At 34.2% G+C, this 20,856-nt stretch overlaps 2 protein-coding genes and 1 long non-coding RNA gene across 3 annotated transcripts; 1 reads left to right on the plus strand and 2 right to left on the minus strand.

Moving 5' to 3' along the window:
* Positions 1-788: 788 nt before the first annotated feature.
* On the minus strand, positions 789-3,458 carry LOC141664530 (uncharacterized). The gene is made up of 5 exons (XM_074470486.1): positions 3,108-3,458; positions 1,757-2,589; positions 1,582-1,668; positions 1,431-1,484; positions 789-1,227 (listed from the first exon to the last, which is right to left on the minus strand). Exons 1-5 carry the CDS (start codon positions 3,456-3,458, stop codon positions 789-791), a joined length of 1,764 nt encoding a protein of 587 aa, XP_074326587.1.
* An 8,064-nt stretch (positions 3,459-11,522) lies between these two features.
* On the minus strand, positions 11,523-14,930 carry LOC141664531 (uncharacterized). Its single transcript, XM_074470488.1, has 6 exons — positions 14,920-14,930; positions 14,527-14,805; positions 12,853-14,436; positions 12,438-12,722; positions 12,248-12,353; positions 11,523-12,158 (listed from the first exon to the last, which is right to left on the minus strand). The coding sequence occupies exons 1-6, from the start codon at positions 14,928-14,930 to the stop codon at positions 11,523-11,525; spliced, it is 2,901 nt and encodes a 966-aa protein (XP_074326589.1).
* A 4,352-nt stretch (positions 14,931-19,282) lies between these two features.
* On the plus strand, positions 19,283-19,946 carry LOC141666609 (uncharacterized). The gene is made up of 3 exons (XR_012552300.1): positions 19,283-19,363; positions 19,661-19,797; positions 19,901-19,946. It is a non-coding gene; the product is annotated as an uncharacterized LOC141666609 (long non-coding RNA).
* The last annotated feature ends 910 nt before the right edge of the window (positions 19,947-20,856 follow it).

The raw sequence follows: 20,856 nt of genomic DNA on the forward strand, positions 1-20,856 counted from the left end.
TCGTTCAAATGTGCTAATTTTTTGTGCATTAACATATTTTGACATGAAGTTAATATCCGTACGGTTCAATCATTAAAAATAAATTTTAAAATTATACTTATAGTAACGAATGGTAAGTTCAACTTATTCTGTCTACAGAATGCCGACATACTTACTGAAATAATTATATTCGATAAAAATTTTGATTATAATATTTTTTAAATAGCCTAATTTTTGGTATATTTGTTCGTTTTCACCGCGTCAGTCCATCCATACGGTTCGATCATGTGTATTTTATATTTTATATTTTTTTAGTTTTTACTTAAATTTGCTAATTTACTTATAAAAATGTAATGGTACTCTTTAAAATGTGCTAATTTTTTGTGCATAAATATATTTTGACATGAAGTTAACATCCGTACGGTTCGATCATTGAAAATAAGTATTAAAAATATATTTTAACCAAGACTGCTAAAACCGACCGAGGTCAAATGTGCAAAGTGGTCGGTTTTATTTCAGAAGCAAATTTAATTCTTATAACCGACCACCTTAAAACCGACCACCCCTTTAAGGAGATGGTCGGTTTTATCAAGAAGGTGGTCGGTTTTAGGCAAGGAGACGGTCGATTTTCTGGGAAATATTATGGTCAAATATTATGATTTTTTGGCCCTAACCGGACGTAAACGCATAAAAATTTAGCATTAAAACAAAAAATTCACAAACCCATTAAAAATTTACAATAACTTATAAATAAAGTATCCTAATCATTACAAAATTTACTAAAAATCATCTTTAAAATACAAATGACGTTATTCAAAATCGTCAAAACCATCATCATCATCTTCGTCATCATCATCATTCTCATTGTCACCTTCACTTATTTCTTCCTCTGCTTCATTTTCATCTTCGTCATCCTTCAAATCGTCTTCTTCGTCTTCTTCACGTCGAATAAACGATATTTGTCCATATTGCGCAAAATCGACAAAGAGCGAAAACGAGATCGATGCATTAGATCTATCTTCGTGAAAAGCGTCCTCTATATCATTTTGCGCAACGATAGATTTATCAATTGGGAGACTTTTAGATTTGACCACCGTATATATTTTCGCTTTTGGATCCAATACACTAGGAACATAATATACTTGTGAGGCTTGACTAGCTAAAATAAAAATCTCATTTGACTTCAATCTTGAAGTCATATTAATTGTAATCACATGATTCTTATCAATCCTCACACCATTACCAACACTATCAAACCATATACATTTGAACAAATATACATGATTGCATCCTTGATAAATAAGTCTAATAATTTCTTGTAGTTGACCATAATAATCAAGATTATTTTCGTGCAAATTTCCTTTAACAACAATACCAGAACAGGATGCAGATTTTATTAAAAATTTATATCCATTAACTTGACAAGTCTCAAAAGTCATAACTTTTAATACCGGCCCTTCAAGTAAGTCCCTAAAACGAGGTCCTTCCACCTCATCTTTATCAACCTAAAAATAATTCAAATCGATGAGACGTTGTAATTATAAGAAATTAAAAAAACAAATCATGCAAATTAAAAAATAGATAAATACCTTTTATTTAAACCAAGTTTTAAATCGACTTTTGACAATACGATATAAATCTTGAGGTGTTGTTTCCGGGCGTTGTCGCATAACACGATCTTGGTACTTCCTAAAATATAAACAAAAATTAACAAAAATCATGCATGTGTCATTAACAAAAATTATTACGCATATTTTTTAAAGTAAGATTTTGCTACCTTAGATAAGGTTGAACTTCAAAAGAGTTTAAAAGAACATATTCTTCCGCTAACTCTCGTTCATCATCACTCATGTATCGAGTTCCTTCCTTTCCAAGAGATTGAATTGGATATTTGAACACTTCTAAATTCTCAGAATTTTGCACATCAAACAAAACCTCGTTACGACGTACCTTATAATGGATCGTGTCAGAGGCAAAATAAAAAGAACAAATATTAAGAATCTCCTCCTCCATATATCGTTCAGAAATTGACCCCTCAACCCTTACTTTATTACCGACTTTTTGTTTTAATTTGCCCAACAGACGTTCAGTCGGATACATCCAATGCCAATAAGCAGGTCCAGCAAGTCTAATTTCTTCGGCTAAATATACAACCAAGTGTTGCATCGAATCAAACCAACTTTGAGGAAAAATTGTTTCCAACAAACACAACACTTTGATAACCGATTTTTCCATTATTTCCAAGTCGGTTTTTGTAACCACGGATGAACATAAATCTCGAAAAAAGTTAGAAATTATCGTGATTGCATCGACAATAGGCGCCGGTAGAAGTTCACGAATTGCGAGAGGCAATAATTTTTGAAGAAAAAGGTGACAATTGTGCGATTTGAATCCATAAAATGTACACTCCTCAACATTGCAACAACGTGATATATTTGAGGAATAACCATCCGGAAGTTTTAGTGAATTAATCAATTCACACAAAAGTTTACGTTGTTTTCTAGTAAGGGAATAAGGTGCTTTAGATGAATTTCCTTTCTCATCGATCCACAAATGTGGTAACACCCCAAAATGCTTGCAATCCGCTCTTGCTTTTTTATGATCTTTTGACTTTGCCGCATTGACAATAGTAAAAAAATGTTTTCAAAAACATTTTTTTCCGTATGCATGATGTCAATTGAATATCGTAAACTATGTGATGACCAATAAGGGAGTTCGTAAAAGATTGGGACATGAGTCCAATGATGCTCTTCCCCGTATCCGACACTCCTTGCCTTCGAATTAGTCTTTCCGGGTGGTGGAAAAACTAAACCATCAAGCAATTCCTTAACACCCTCACCGGAAAAATGACCACGAAACAATTTTCTTTCTTTGTTATCAAATAAATTACTTTTTTGATGGAGTGGATCATTTGATTCAAGGAATATTCGGTTCGTGCCATAGAAACTACATTTTCCACAATATTTTAATTGGAACCCTTGCACGCTTCCAAGACACACTTGACATCCCATCTTTCCTTTGCCCGACCACCCACTTATCATACTCATAGCGGGATAGTCACTAATTATCCACATAGTAACCGCTCGTATTGTAAAATTTTATTTCAAAGATTGGTCGTATGTCTTCACCCCGTTATTCCATAATATCTTCAATTCATCGATGAGAGGCCTTAGATAAATGTTAATATCTTTTCCAATACTATTTGAACCCGGAACTATATCGGTCATGAACATATAAGGCTTTTTCATACACATCGATGGTGGAAGATTGTAGACAACTATCACCATGGGCCACACACTATATGTTTTTTTCCCATTAGGGCCAAAAGGGTTGAAACCATCGGTCGCAAGAGCGAGCCTTATGTTACGAATCTCTTGAGCAAATGAAGGATACCGACGGTCAAAATTTTTCCACTCTTCTCCATCCACGGGATGACTTATTTCTCCATCTTTCACATCTCTATTTTTGTACCATCTCATGTGATCGGATCAAAGGAAAGTGTCTTACGATTTTTTTTGCTATTTTTTTACCATCTTTCCTAGAAACATCCCGATAACGATCTTCACCATATATATCACACATAACTTTATTCTTTTCATCTCCATAAAATAACATACAATCATTCTTACATAAATCAATTTTTTCATATTCAACCCTCAAATCCTTCATAATTTTTTTCATTGCATAATAACTTTCGGGTAATGTATATTTTTTTGGTAACACATCCGTAAGGAGTTTAAGCAAACTATCTAAAGCTTTATTACTACAATGCGAGTTATTTTTGAATTCCAATAATTTGGTGGTAAAGCTTAATCTTATGTACTTTGTATTGTCGGGATAAATAGGTGCTCCATTTTCAACAATAACCTCGTACAATTTTTTAGCACTATCATTTGGAGCTTCTTCTACATTCATAGTTCCCGTATCCGTAGTTTCATAAAATTGATAATTTTCACCGGCTAAATCATGTAACATCGTATTCAAATCTACCGGTTCTTCCACTCTCGAAGGTTCCCGAACACAATAACGATGATGTGATGTTCGACTACGTTTTCTTCCTATTTTTTCACCGTGCGACGTCCACACGGTATAACCCTCAACCATCCCTTTAGCGAGCAAATGAAATCTAACATCATCAATCTTTAACCAATTCAAATTTTTACAACGTTTACACAGACACTTCATTGTACCATCTTCCATTCCATTTTCGCTAGCAAATTTTAAAAAAATTTCTACACCAATTCTATATTCCGGAGTCAATGAAATTTTATCGCTTTGCAATTGATTACCAATCTAACTTCGATCAATGGTTTTCATCTACAATAATATTTTTTAAAATTAAAAAAAACATATTTAATAAATAATTTATCATTAATCTCATAATTATTCATGTATTTCATAAAACACACACACACACACACACACTATAATTACAATAAATGAAACTAACTTACAAATTATCTACTACCAAACTTCAATTCTCACAACAAACATTATATATAAAAAATAAAAACATTAAATACATACAACAATATTTAATACATACACCAACATAAACACACACTAATTACAAAATATGGAAAAAACTTACAATTTTCTAAAACTCCTCCACTTCAATCCTCAATCACTTGTGTCTTTTTAATTTTTTGCCCAAAATCAAGAAATGAGGGATATAACAAAAAAAATTAAGAAATATAGGTTAAAACTGACCGTCAGCGGCCGGTTTTAGGCAAAAGAATAAAACGACACCATTTTCTCTGTAACGGGTATTTTTTTTGTACTTTAAATTAATTTTTTATTATTCTACAAAATCGACCACCCGATATGGTCGGTTTTAACCTGCAGAATTTGTGCATATAACCGACCAAATATAGGTGGTCGATTTTAAAAGTGACATATCAGCAAAACGGTGTCGTTATTTTCCCAGTAAAACCGACCACCGTTGGATGGTCAGTTTTATGTGTGCCATGTCATCGATACAGTGTCGTTTAGTTGACATATAACCGACCACTGACGTCGGTCGGTTTTAAGGTGACCAAATCGACGTCGGTCAGTTTTGTTTGGTCGGTTTTACCCTATTTTCTTGTAGTGATATAAGAAGGCCGAATATAATTCAAAATTTATACACACAATCCACTTCTCAATCTTCATTGCTCGTAATTGTATTAAGATATCTTGGTAACCCACTTTCTTGTCTTTTTCTAGTATGCTTATCATTCTTTCATGTTGTTTCTAACCTTTCTAACCTGCAGTCACTATAACAAGAAGCTCAATGGACAAAACAACATTGGTAGTTGATGATAACTCAGTTACGAGAAAAATTGCGATGATGCTTGCAAGTAAACTTGGTTTCAAGACGTCAGGCGCAACCAATGGACAAGAAGCAGTGGAGCTTTACCGGTCTGGCCAAAGGTTTGACCTGGTTATTATGGACATGGAGATGCCGATAATGGATGGCATAGATGCTACAAGGGTTATAAGGAGCATGTGAGCGGCTGAGTGTGTCATAATTGGAGCCACGGCTTTGGAGGATGAGTATCAGAAGAGAATGTTTATGGAGGCTGGTTTGAATCATCTCCTTAGCAGGCCCATTACCAGAGAGAAGCTCGAACAACTCTTGAATTAAGTTAGGCAATTAAAAGACTAACCTAAGATGAAATTTGTACTTTATATATGTAATCTCCTTTATATTTTATGGGGGTGCTTTACAAATTACATTGGTGTACCTGGCTTAATATTGCACATGCATGCATGGCTCTATGTATTGATTTTGCTCTCTGTATATAGTACAATTAACTGTCACTAGATCCAACTCATGTTTTACTATCTCAACAGCTTCTGCTTCTCGGTGTGTCTTCCAGAATCGACAACTTATACGAGTTCTTCACATGTAAACTCTATAACAATAATGATAATAATAGAAACCGTTATGCAAAGATGTCACGTATTTGTATTAAAGACGGGATAATAAAAGTTTGGTCGGTAGTCTGTAATTATGGTAATATTTAAAATAAAATAAGTAGATTAGTATTCACAATCTATCTATCTATACTATCTATTACTATTATATAAATGATGAAATATTAAAAGTTTTGGTACAATACTTATTTTTTGGTACTCGTTGAATTTCCATAATTACCCTTACTTTATTATATATTTTTATAATAAAAAATATTAAATCAACAATAATAAACTTCTGCCCAAATAACTTAAGACAAGTTATCAGTTAAAAGATTAAAGGCCCAAAGATGAGTTTATTTAACTTAACGATGTACAGGACTGGGCGTTAGACTTGACATGCAGAAGTTAAAGTGGCATTCACCGAGGGATCCCTTTATTTAACTACCCTATAATTAAATTTATTTAACTAATATATATATATATATATATATATATATATATTTTTGTGATCATACGGAAGTCATGAGTTGCGATGATCGTTGGCGTATTTGCCTATAATTATCGGTATTTTCATTTTTTTCCCTACCAAGGTAAATCACTGGTAAACCACATTTAAGCGACAGACTCTGACTGCATAATCATATAAATCCTTTTTCCGTGGGATTCGAACCTATGACCAAGAGGATAGTTTTCTTCTTTTTAACCAACTGAGCCAACCCTTACGGGCTTATACAAGTTTTTAGTGCTTCATACAGGTGTAAACGAAATTAATAATAATATAAGTTATTTATTCCGGCTTAAACAAAGTTATATTATTGATCAGAATTAAAAAAAGTTAAATATAATTAGTTCTATTAGCTACATGGGCTAAAATTAAATTTATACTATTTTATGGATGGATCATTGAAAATTTGGTTGCTAGGGTCTTTGGTTTTTTTGAGCAAAAGAAGTACTTCATTAATTCATCAAACAATCCGACATAATCGTCTCTAACAAAAAAGCTGGAGGAGACATAAAATCCAAGAAGCAATTTAGCGCACAAGGGATTTTGGCAATCTTATGTGCCACCCTGTTAGCTTGCTTTCTAACAAAATCTACCAACACCCCACCTCTGCTCTAAATCATGAATTTACATTGATGCACCAGATTACCAAACTCGAGCAGATTTGTGTTGTTCCCTTTTATCGCGTTGACGCAGAGTTGAGAATCACTCTCAATGGTCACTATTGTCACTGGAAGTTGGTTTATCCATGAGAGAGCCTCTACGATCCCTACCATTTCTGCCTCCACTACATGCGTGCTGCCTGCAAATCTCATTACTCTTCCTGCTAAGAACTGGCCATGATTATTCCTGAGAGCCATACCAACTACAAATGAGTCCTGACCTTCCTTCACTGGAGCATCCACATTTACCTTGAATGAAACCAGGCTAGGAGGTGTCCACTTATTTTCCTGCTGTGAAACAAATGAGTTATGTCCTGAAGTTTCAAGGTATTTCTTGTTTACTTTTTTCCACTCTTGAACCTGCTTTTTGCTCCATTTCATGACCACAACTGGTGTCATGGTTCTTTCTTCAAATATTTTCTTGTTTCTCACAAACCAGACTCCCCACAGGACTGTTGCAATCTTTGTCAAAACCTCACTGGATTCAGTACTCAGCTTCTCAAGCAACCAGTCAGCTGCATTTTCTACTGACCACATATCGTAACTCAAGCCCACATTCCACCAACACTCTTTGGCGAAACTACAGTCCAAAAACAAATGCATGAGGTGCTCAATATCTCCAGTGCACATCGGGCAATAGATTGGAACTATGATTCCTTTGCCTCTAATTAAGTACCTGACTGGAATGGTATTTCTGCAGAACCTCCACAGAAAGATTCTTACTTTGTGAGGGATTTGTAACACCCAAATTTTACACCAACCTCTAGACTGATGTATCCCAGTTACCACAGTGTGATTCTTATTCCACTGATGATACCCCGACTTCACCGTGTATTGCCCATTGGGAGAATGGGACCAGGCCAGTCTGTCTTTGATACACATATTTGGTATTCGGGTATTAAGAATGGCATTTGCATCTTCATTGTTGAACTGTGATCTCACTTTTTCCTCGTCCCATATCTTTGTGTTAATCTGAAAAAAATTACTGACCTTTAAGTTGTTAACATCATCTGTTTGCTCTAAATTGACTCGAAGATCAGCCTTATTCCTTAACCATCTGTCAGACTTTATATTAATTGATTTACCATCCCCTAAAATCCATCTCATTCCATTTTTCATGTTTTCTTTAGCTTCCCACAGACCAGACCAAGTATAACTCGATCCCCCTACACGACTAGCTTGAAGAAAATGGCAGTTAGGATAATATCGAGCTTTTAGAACTCTAGCTACCAGAGAATCAGGCTTGTTGATAAGATTCCAACATTTTTTCCCTAAGAGTGCCAAGTTAAAACCATGGAGGTCTCTAAATCCAAGGCCGCCACTTTTTTTTGACATGCTTATTTTGTCCCAGGCACACCATCGTATCCCCTTGCCAGTCGAAGCATTTGACTTCCACCAGAACGCGTTCATTAACCTTTCAATTTCTTGGCAAAGAGTCTTTGGAACCATAAAGCATGACATTGTGTATGTAGGAATCATCTGGGCCACATTCCTGATCATGATTGCTTTCCCCGCCCGAGATAGTAATTTTGAGCTCCAACTTTGGATTTTTTGAAACACTCTGTCTTTCAGATATCTGAAGACTGTCTTCTTGGACCTACCTATCAGCGATGGTAAGCCGAGATACTTGCTGTTCCCAATATCATTGAATACTCCCAAGGTTTGTTTGATCTCCATTTGTTTGTCTTTATGGACATTTACATTGAAGAAAATGGCTGATTTCTGAAAATTGACAGCTTGACCCGAGAATCTTTTATACGAGCTCAGAATCTCTTGAATTGCCTTTGTTTCTAGAGTTGTAGCTTTGAAGAAAAGGAAGCTATCATCAGCAAAAAGAAGATGGGTGATTGCCGGGGCTGAACGATTTATGCGACATCCAGATATTGAGCCATTTTCTGAAACTGATTTAAGAGAGAGTGATAGGCCTTCCACACAGAGTAAAAACAAATATTGGCATCTTGGAATTCGACACATTCTGAAAAAAACTATTTGCTCATCATATTTGGGAATGAAGTTGCCTGATGGATTTTGTTCTAATATTAGGAGCTTGGTATCGATGGAAACTCTCCGACTTACCAGAATGAAATCCCATGTCTGCCATATGATTTTGCATCACCTACTCCCAATTACAATTCGATCGTCACTGCATAAAAAGGTCAGGGACACCGTTATTAGATTTTGTCTGTTCTTTAAGGCTATTTGTAGCAAAGTTATTGAAGCCGATAAATTGGAAAAAATGCAGTCTCAACTAATTATAACAATATGCCAACTTGAAAATATTTCCCCCCTTCCTTGTTTGACATAATGATTCACCTTTCGATTCATCTTGTGCGAGAGGTTGAGCTATGCTGGCCAATTTTCCTTAGGTGGATGTATCCGTTCGAAAGGTACATGAAAATATTTAAAGGATATGTAAGGAACAGGGCTCGCGCGGAGGGTTGTATTGCTGAGGCATATATTGTTGAGGAGGCAGTTGAGTGTTTGGTTAACTTTGAGGAATCAACTGTCAGAGTTCCAGAAAATGGCAGACGTACAAAGGATGCAATATGCAGACCACTATCTGGTGCAACAATGATCACCCCGAGCACCAAAGATTTGCACCTTGCACATTTGTGTGTCCTACAAAATAGTACGGATGTTGTGCCATATTTTGAGTAAGTATTTTTATTATCCTTCATGCGCAGTTTAGTTATAACCATCCCTATATCAAAATTCTTTATATCTGCCATTTTAATTGTAGGGAACACTTGTCATTTTTGATGGACCAATTTCCGGAACGTGGAAATGACGAAATCTGGCTAAAGAATAAGCAAAATGAAACTTTCCCAAAATGGTTTAAAGAAAAGGTTTTACGTTTGCTTAATTGTTAATATTCAGTCATTTACCTCCATTGTTATTATTGGAAACCTTGCAAATTAAGTGTAATTTAATTTTTCACAGATTGCATCAAATTTACTAGATGGAGAGGAGGTACCGCAACATATAAGGTGGGTCGCAGACGGGCCTAATAATGATGTGCCTACATTCAGTGGCTAAAGGTGCATGGGGTTACATTTAGCACCAAGTCTCGTGATGATACGCGTCAAGTTCAGTGTAGTGGAGTGTGTGTAGATGCTGATACAATGGTTGTGCAGGGTACAGACAAAAATATTCAGCATACATCACATACATACTACGGTGTTATAAATTTTATATGGGAGTTGGACTATAACATCTTTAGGATCCCTCTTTTTCTCTGTAAGTGGGTGGATATGAACAGAGGAATTAAGGTCGATGAATTAGGATATACATTAGTTAATTTGAATAGGCCTGGTTTTTTTAATGATCCATTTGTGTTGGCAACACATGTTAAGCAGGTCTGTTATATCGACGATCCTCTTAAAAAATTATGGTCCGTGGTGTTGAAATTTCCCGAAAGAAAACACTATGATGATAGCGAAGATGAAAATGAGGGATCCGTGGAAGTAGAGCTTGAGTCTGAGTTTTTTATGCCCAACTTACCAGATGATGATTTTGAAAATGATGCTAGTTACATCAGGGATGTAGATGAACAAATTCAACTAGATTGATTTTTTTTATATTTCATTATTGCTATGTATAACTTTAAAATTTTGGTTTGGTGATGTTTGTTGTTCATGGTGGTTGTTATGTTTGCTCCAAATGGATAATATGTTTGTTTTCCTGTCCATTAGTTATTTGGCAATGAAAGAGATGCACTCTTTCTATCAATTTTTTTTAAAAAAATACAGTGGTATAGACAAGAGTTTTATATACAAAATCTTGTCTTAATATTTCATAGACAACAAGGTAGAAACAGTTGTGTGATTAAAGACAACACTTCCGGGACTGTTGTGTGATATGTTAAACACACAATGCAAACACAACCAATTATGCGAAACGGAATACAACAACGAAAATATAAAACCATTGTCTCATATTTTACAATGGTTTTATATTTCCGTTATATGAACCATATTAAAACAATAGGTTTTACAAACTGTTGTGCATTGTTTAACAACAGTTTTCTGAACTATTGTGTGAAATGTCTACCAACAATAATTTTCTAAAACCATTGTCTCATGTTTTACAACGGTTACTTTTTCGGTTGTATGAAACATATGAAGACAATAGTTCTTTAAAACTGTTGTGCAAACTCCTTTTTTTGGTGATTTTTTTCACAACGGTTCATAAAACCGTTGTATGAATCTGGTTTACACAATGGTTATTAAATATGCAGATAATTAAATATGCAGATAATTAGATATACAGATAATTAAATATGCAGATAATTAAATATGCAGATAGAACATGAATAATTAAATAATCAACTGATATAAATATGTGCATTAAGCGAAACGTGTAAAGTATAAGTGCATTCATATAAAATAGTAACATAGTACATTAAGCGAAACGTATTAACTCTAGAAAGAGAATACACACAACATAGTACATAGTTTTACAATATATAAGTATATTGTTCAGTTTTTAACCCAAATTCCCTCAACATTTTCTCTAACCCTATGCTCCATATCATCAGCAACATCACATGCCGGGATATTAGAGCAAAATGGCTGATGCTCCATTGTCGTGTCTCCTAGGTTATCTTCATTGTTGATATCATGATAGTCTCGAGTCGTGGATTTTAATACAATGGACCAGGTAGCATCAACCGGATCTTCGACATAAAACACTTGCTTCACTTGATCAACGAAAACATATTTATCCTTCTTCTGGACCTGTCGACTAAAGTCCACAAGCGTGAAGCCAAGATCATCCACTTTGATACCTCTGTCATTCGATGCCCATTTACACAAGAATAAAGGGGCTTTGAAATCATGGTAGTCCAACTCCCATATTTCTAGAATGATGCCATAGAACGTCATATCACTCTCGATCGGATTTAAATCCCTAGCACTATAAACTTGAACCGTCTTAGCAACTAAATAAACACCGCTGTTCTGAACAACCCTTGATTTATCACGATCTTTTATGAAGTACATAACTCCGTCAACTAGATATCCTTCATAAGTCAAAACAGAATAAGATGGTTTGGCAGCCAACCATCTTATCATTTCTGAAACAGCGGCGCAGTTTTCCTTAAGTTCACTCCTAACCTGCACACATTGTCATTAATTACATATAAGCCACTTATTAATTATATTAAATAAAACTCACAATAAAAGTCAGAATAAGAGAAACCAACTTTTCTTTCGAACCAATCAGCAAACAGCCGATTATGTTCTCCCATGAGCCAATGAACACTCTTTTTCTTTCCTCGATGAATTTCTTCAAGATACTCCATATGCTTTCTGATAAAAAAACATATATTATATTCACTCACAAGAATACTTACCGAAAAGATATGGTTTTACAAGAACAAAAACTGAACTTACATTATATAAGGAAATACTTCAGAATTGTTTAACAGGACAGTTAAATGTGCCTCATCTCGCTCTTTCTCTTCGACTTCCTTCATCTTCATAAAGGATAAGGGACCAGAAAGCCTGAATTGATCTTTGGGAACACCAGCTGTTTTGCAACTCTCTTTAAGAAACTCGGTGCAAAATTCTACCGATTCCTCACCAAGATAACTTTCGGCGATACAACCTTCCGGATGATAATGGTTTCTAATATAACTCTTCATCACTTTATTAAACCGTTCAAACGCATACATCCACCTATAGCACACTGGTCCATACAAACGCAATTCCCAAACTAAGTGGACTACGAGATGTATCATAACATCAAAAAATGAGGCATGAATTTTTTTTTTCAAGCTCACACAAGGCCAATATCAAATCTGACTACAGTTTATCTAGTTTCGAAATATCGACTACTTTGCTGCACAAGGAGTTGAAAAAGAAACACAATCGTATTATTGTGACCCTAACATGTTTCGGAAGAACGGATCGAATTGCAACCAGGAGCAACTGTTGGAGGAGGATGTGGCAGTCATGGGACTTTAGCCCATAAATCTTTAAATCAGCCATGGACATGAAGCTTTTAATGTTCCATGCATGTCCATACGGAAGTTTCATATTCAAGAATGATGATAACATTGTTCTTTTTTCAGCCTTTGATAAAGTAAAAGCAGAAGGAGGCACGTAGGTTTTCTTTTCTCCTACTTGTGGAGCTAAATCAACCCTAACACCCATGTCAAGCATATCATGATGAGATGCCTCGCTATCTTTTGACTTGTTCCGCATATTTAACAATGTCCCCATCATATTATTATACACATTCTTCTCGATGTGCATAACATCGAGACAGTGACGAACGTGGTTAAACTTCCAATATTCTAACTCGAAAAAAATAGACTTTTTCTTCCACGGACAATCAACCTTTTTGGACTTCTTTACTTCCTTGCCATAAGAAAATTTAATCTGTTCCTGTTGTGCTAACACTTCTTTAACAAAAAGGGGTGGACGTGGTCGCCGAAGCTCTTGTTCGCCGTTAAAAGCCAACTTTTGTCTGCTATAGGGGTGATGGTCAGCCAAATAACGACGATGGCCTTGATAACACATATTTTTACTATGACTTAAATATTTGGCAACGGTGTCGTCACCACATATGGGATAGCTCTTGTAACCCTTATTAACACAACCGGACAAATTTGTATATCCAGGAAAGTCATTTATGGTCCACATCAAAACCGCTTTTAAAGTAAAATAGGATTTACTATAAGCGTCATAGACATTTGGTTCACCTTCTACCCAAAGCTTCTTCAAATCATCGATCAACGGCTCTAAGTATACGTCAATATCATTTCCCGGCTCGTGCGGACCAGGAATTAATATTGATAACATTATAAACTTCCTCTTCATGCATAACCATGGAGGAAGATTATAAGCTACCAATACTACCGGCCAGCAGCTATACCTATTACTTAGGACATTATTAAACGGGTTTATACCATCTGCTCCTAAAGCTAATCGAAGGTTTCTTGGATCACTAGCAAACGAAGGCCACCGATAATCAATATTCCTCCATGAAGGAGAGTCGTCCGGATGCCGCATCTGACCATCATTTGACAGTTGTTTTGAATCCCAAATCAACTGTTCAGCGGTATCAGGAGATTTAAACATTCTTTTAAACCTAGGAATGATAGGAAAATACCACATAACCTTGGCTGGACTATTTACCCTAAGTTTACCATCTTTCGCAACCTTCCAGCGAGATAAACGACATTTAGGACACTCAGATGCATTAAGATTTATACCCCTGTAGAGTATACAATTGTTTGGACATGCATGAAATTTAATGCACTTGAGGCCCAAGTCAGATAAGGTTTTCTTTGCCTCATACGCATTAACCGGTAACACATGATCTTGAGGAAGAAAAGAACCAACAGAAGTGAGAAGATCAGTGAAGGCGCTATTGCTAATACCAAACCTAGATTTCCAATTATGTAGCTTTAACATTTACTCTAACTTTGTACATTCACTGCCCTTATACAAAGGTTGTTCTGCATCAGCTACCAACCTATTGAAGTCATACGAATCATGATCGTCCGAATTATAAGCAGCTTCACAAACGTCAATAGTTTCGGATTGAGCATTTTGCTCCTTAGGTAGAAATGTACTACCGGCAGATGACCTAACACTTTTAGAACTAGTTTCTCCATGCCAAATCCAATCAGTATACCCTAAACTAAAACCTTTTTCATATAAATGACCCCGTATTACTTTTACGTTATATTTTCTAAAATTACCGCAACGCCCACAAGGACAAAGGATGTCCTTAGGATCCTTTGAGTTCTCTCTGCAAATATTAAGAAACTTTCAACACATATCTCATATTCTAAAGAATCCCTATCTTTGAAAATCCAAGACTTGTCCATTTATTTATAAGACAAACAACAACCTAGCAACTTACCTGTTTGTCATTTCAAACATTAAGAAGTAAAGCTTAGTTGTTTACTTATTTAGGATTAAACATAATTAAACATATAAATTAATTATGCATATATATTAAACATACAAATGCTTGTAATATGAATGCTTGTAATACGAATGCTTATAACATGCATAATTAAACATATAAATTAATTATTACAACTACATATGTTTACACATATACAATTCCACACCTAAACTAAACAAGAATATAAACAAGAACATACACTAAACAGGATCCATACACATGCATCTATTAAAATTAAACAAGAACATGCATTAAATATTAACAAAATATAAAATTAACACATGAAACAAGAACATGCATTAAACACATAAAAAAAGAACATGCATTAAACACATGCATCTATTAAAGTAACAAAAAATACACATGCATGTGAAATCTTACCTAATCGAGCAAACCCCCTTCAAGTTTAACCAAACCCACCTCCAAACCCAGCTCCAGAGACCGACCTGTACAAACAAACTCGATTAAAATCAAAACATAAAATTTGAAATTAAATTCGAAAAAACTTACTTTTCACACACTAATCGAGTAGTCCACACTTCCTTCAAGGTTTTTCAACACCAATCGACCTCGATTTATGAATTAATCAAGTTTAATTCATAAAAATTTAGGGGTTTTAGGTTAAAGAGAGTGAAAAGTAAGTTTTAGGTTAAAGAGACAGTGAAAGATGAGAGAGAAAAGAGAAGAGAGAAGAGAGACAAGACATTGAGAGAGAAGAGAAAATGAGAGAGAGAGAGAGAAGAGAGAATGAGAGAGCTGAGAGAGAGAGTAGAGAAGGGGGGAAACGGTTTTGTTTAATGGGGGGAAACCGAAAATAAACAAATTTGGTTAAGTGGGAATTTTTTAGTGTATTAACGGGGGAAAGAAAGAAGCGGGCATTTTTTATTTTTTAAAAATGATTATAGACATCGGTTGGTTTAGATATTGATGTCTTACAACACCTTTAACATCGGTTTGAAAGCAACCGATGTTAAAACTGCTTTTAACATCGGTGACATTTCTAACCGATGTTAAAGGGGTGATGTCGTAGGCACTATTTCTAGTAATGCATATTCACTATCTTCTGGAAGTAAAATCTGATATTATAAGAAGATGGTCAGAATAAATTTTGAAGGTTATAAGAGATCTACTCAGAATCTCTTGTACAAAGGCTTCTCTACACATTCAAATGATTACTGAAGATGATGGAAGAGAAATTTCTATGCTGAAAAACTCTGCTAAGGTGGAAGTTATTTTGAAAGGAAAATGCTTATATTATAATGAAGACTCTTCACATCCTAGAGCTATCAGACTTGGTGATGGACTTGAAAGAACATCAATTCAAGCTCTCAGAACAGCCATTTATCAAATTGGTGACAGTAAAGATGAAGAACTGATGCAGGTCAAAGCACAGTTAGTTGAAGTTCTGAGAAAAGCTGAAGATAAGCTGGTAAAAGATTTTGTTAAGAATCATTATGGATTCAGATTGATCCAGTGATGTTGGTAAAGCTACAAGGACTGTAAGTTGTAGTTAATAGTCTTATTAAACTCTTATTGCATTTGAATTTAAATGTTTTTGACATCATCAAATCTATTAACTTGTATATTTTTGCATAATTTACAAGTTGGGGGAGATTGTTAGATATATTTAAGATGTCATGTCTAATATATTTCATGTTTAGTTTTCAGATCTTAACAAACAGGAAATATCAGGACTTATTGGAATCAGTACTTACTGGAAGTCAAAAGATAGATATCAGAACTTAAGGTCATATTAGAACTGAAGTACGGGATGACTTATAGTTAAAGAAGGAAGCTGATTTACAGGATAAAAGATCGAGACTAGAACAAAAGAAGATATGCATGAAAAGAGTTAGAAGATACGAAGACTTGTATAAGATATCTGATTGATATATTTTAGGAGACAGAATTATATTCCATATCAATTAGAAGTTATCTTGTAACTGTGTACTATATAAACACATACATAGGTTTACACTATATGTGTTATCATTATCGAGAAGATCATACATTGTAACCTAGCAACTCTTAGTGATATTTGTTCATCACTGAGAGAGAACAGTTCCATTGTAACAGAGTTTATTATATATATTTGTTTACTGTTACTTGTGTTCGAAATCGATTTGATTGTAATACCACTGTATTCAACCCCCTTCTATAGTGTTGTGTGACCTAACAAGTACACATCACTGGAGACGCTCTGACGCCACTGACTCAGTTGCTATAGCAATATACAGATCTTTGTATCTTTTTTACAGGTAGGTCAGTGCTTCAACTATTTCTTTTATATTATTATTGGAGATGGTTTAGGCTAAATAGTTGTTATCGAAAATCTTATATACAATCGTTATATAAAATTGTTATCAGATGGGATTAACTGAGATTCAGCGTGGATGTGTATTTTTATTCAGTGTGGTGTCTATAGTGTGTGTGCCCGTTTGCTGCGGTGGGACACTCGAAATAATCTAGGCAAATGAAAATATCAAAATTTAGCGTTGGATGATTTTGAAAAAAGTGGCCATGGCCACCGCAGTTGGGGCAAGCCTAATTACTTTTCTTTATAACTTTCATATTATTTAATCATACTTTACAAGTTTTCTTCCATTTCTTTGCTTTATTTTTCAATTACAGTATTTTAATTTTATTTAATTAAACTAAAATTGAATCATAAAAAATATTTAATTATAAATATAATTATAAAATTTTATATTTATTTAAATTAATTATAAAGATATTATAATAAGATATTTATAAGTATATATTATAATTTTATAAGAAGTATCGTGAAAGAAAAAATAAATTAAATTTTATATAACAGCAATACCAAACACACCATTAATAGAAGTTGCTACTTCTTCTAAGAGCCCAGTTTTTTATTACGTGGCATGAAGTGGGATCCAGAAAAATTAAAAGTGGGCACGCAGCACCTCCGGTGCTCATACGCCACTGACTCAGTTGGTGCAGCAACATGCATACCTTTGTACCGGGAGATGAGTGCTTCAACTATTTCTTTTATTTTATTATGGTCTAGGCCAAATAATTTTTATAGAAAATTTATATACAATCGTATATACAATTGTTATCAGATGGGCCTAACTGAGATTCGCTGTAGATGTATATTTTTGTTAAGTGATGCCTATAGAAACCATTATATTATATTGATATAAAGGCTCATGTTAGATTCTAGTTTTTATTGTATTCCTAGTTTTTTAATATGCACCCGTTTCTAGAAATTGAAACATATGGGAATTGTATTAAAAAAATTCAAAACCGAAAGAATAATTAAGTATTTAAAAGAACGATTTTTCTCTTTTACACTTATAGCTGCGTAATAAAAATTATGTGACAAATTTTAATTGGTCTATAACTTTTAAATGTTGATACAATAAAACCTCGATAAATTAATACTTTTGGGACCATGAAAAAATATTAATTAATCGAAATATTAATATATCGATAAATTAATAATTTATTAATTTATCGATATATTAATAATTTATTAATTTATCGAAATATATTATTTAAATTTTATTACGCATACAATTGTCAGAATAACAATTTATTTTTATCTATTGAATACTTAAAATAACATCAAGAAATATTTATGAATTTAAGTAAATTAAAAGGATTCACATATTTAATTAGATTACGTAATGTTCTCAAGTTGTCAAAATGGTTCAAGTCAGGGCCCTGTCTTTTCTACACCAGCCTTGGTCCTATTTACCACAACAATAAAAGGTACCTTATTTAACTAAGTCAGTCCCACGAAAAGATGCCTTTAAAGCAGTAATTACATTAAGTAATTCCCTCTTGTAACATGAACATAGTACACGCCAGAGCTCCATAATACATTAAGAAAGATTCAAGATGAAGTACAAGACGACATCAGTTTTAAAAAGAAGCAGGCTACAATTGAGACTTATTATAAAAGTGCATCCTAGAAATCTATAATTTTGATGTAATATGTAATTATTAGTTTATATATTATATGGGACTTATATGTATTAATAAAAAAATATAATCTTATAAATTTAGCCAATTATTAATTTAATATAAAGGGCCCGACTCGGGGTTAAAAGAAATTATTAATTTAACGAGGTTATTAATTTATAGAGATTTAACTGTATATCCCTTCCCCATTCCACCAATGAAGAAAAGAAGGAAAATAAAAAATAATAAGAGTTAATGCTTAGCGGGCCCAGAGATATTATTACCATTCAAAATATTTGTCTTAAAAAGGTATAGTAGATATAAGAGAATTTTATAACAGCGGACATAAAAAGGGGCAACTAATCTAGCGGATATATCCGGGCAAAATTTCCTAATGGAGACCGTGACCACACTGACTCAGTTGTTGCAGCAACATGCAGATCTTTGTACCTTTTTTTATCGCGAGGTCAGTGCTTCAACTATTTTTTATTTTATTATTCAAGATAATCTAGGCCAAATAATTGTTATTGAAAATCTTGTATACAATCATTGTTTGGTATGGTGTAACAATTACTTGTCTAGACCGGATCCCTGTTACTAGTAATTTGCTTTTTTATCATACTTGAAGCAGGCTAAAACACTGATTTATGGTAAATTTTAATGTGGGGTGTTTGTAATTTCACTTGATTTGTTTTAATGTAATTTTAATGTTCCCTTTTGAATTTTTTTATAATGAGTTGTTACTTTCTTGATTTTAAAATAGGGGATTTTCACCAAGGACTTTATAGACTTGCACAGGATGCAAGATCCGGACGATCCTGATCCTGAATATTTAAAAGAAATTGTTGACGTGTTCTTTCGAGATGTGGAGACGCGACTAAATGAAGTGGACATTTTACTGTCTGCGTTCTATCTTCTTGTGTCTGTAGTCTTTTATTTTGGACTTGTTTGAAATGTGTTAAATAATCTGAATTTTATTTGTGGCTCGAATTGTGTTTAACAGCAAGGAACAGGAGGTTGATTATGGGAAACTTGAAGAAAACGTTGTCTCCTTCAGAGAGTCCTCTGAGAGGTAAATTTCTATATTGTTCAACTTAATCAGAAGTTTTATATTGAGACTTAAAACATATATTTAGATAATATTCCAATACCGGTCAAGTTTCAAATTTGCAATAGCTTAATAAGATTTTGGTGATTTATCTTAGGGGTAAACATAATTAGGATGTAGTCTGATTGAAATATGTACATTTGCTCCTCCGGCCGCCTTTGATACCTTGTCAAGGAACCGGTCGAGGGTCCAGGTATTAGAGAAAGACCCTCGCCTCCGTCAACATAGTGCATAGGAAGTAAACTAAATTGATCGTTATTCAGGACATTAGAACTAAACAGACGGCAATAATGTTGGTGTAAGAAACAATTTAACCACTAAATAACTGCAGGAATGCTCGGTTTTTGGTTTTGACCTTACTCTTAGCTCCGGATAATCAAAGACTGACTGAACATCACAAAAAGTATCCATCTTATCTTAAGGACGGCCCTTATTGAAGATTAGCTAGCGAGCATCACATTAACACTAAAGTAACAAAAGCCAAAATAATTAATAGTCTTTCAACATATAAATTTAATCGCTGTGTATTGGTGACAACAAAAACTTGAAAACATTGAACAAAGTTGTTCCTATTTTCATTTCACTCACCACCAAAATCACGATTCCCCAACGCCTCTCAACTTCCATGCAGACCACGGCCGATGCCCTTACTAGTAGAATCTTACTGAGAGAATGAAGGCAAAGGCAAATTATGACTTGATAAAGAGGCTGTGCAAGAGATAGGAGAGTGAGAGAGGGCTAGTATTAGAGGTTGATTTTAATTTTTTTATTATCCTTTATTTCGTTCTGTGTGTGTTTGTGAGAGAGAGAGAGAGGGAGTATTAAGTGCTACGTTAACGTGCATGATATAA

Source organism: Apium graveolens, chromosome 6 (genome assembly GCF_009905375.1).
Source record: "Apium graveolens cultivar Ventura chromosome 6, ASM990537v1, whole genome shotgun sequence".
NCBI lineage: Eukaryota > Viridiplantae > Streptophyta > Magnoliopsida > Apiales > Apiaceae > Apium > Apium graveolens.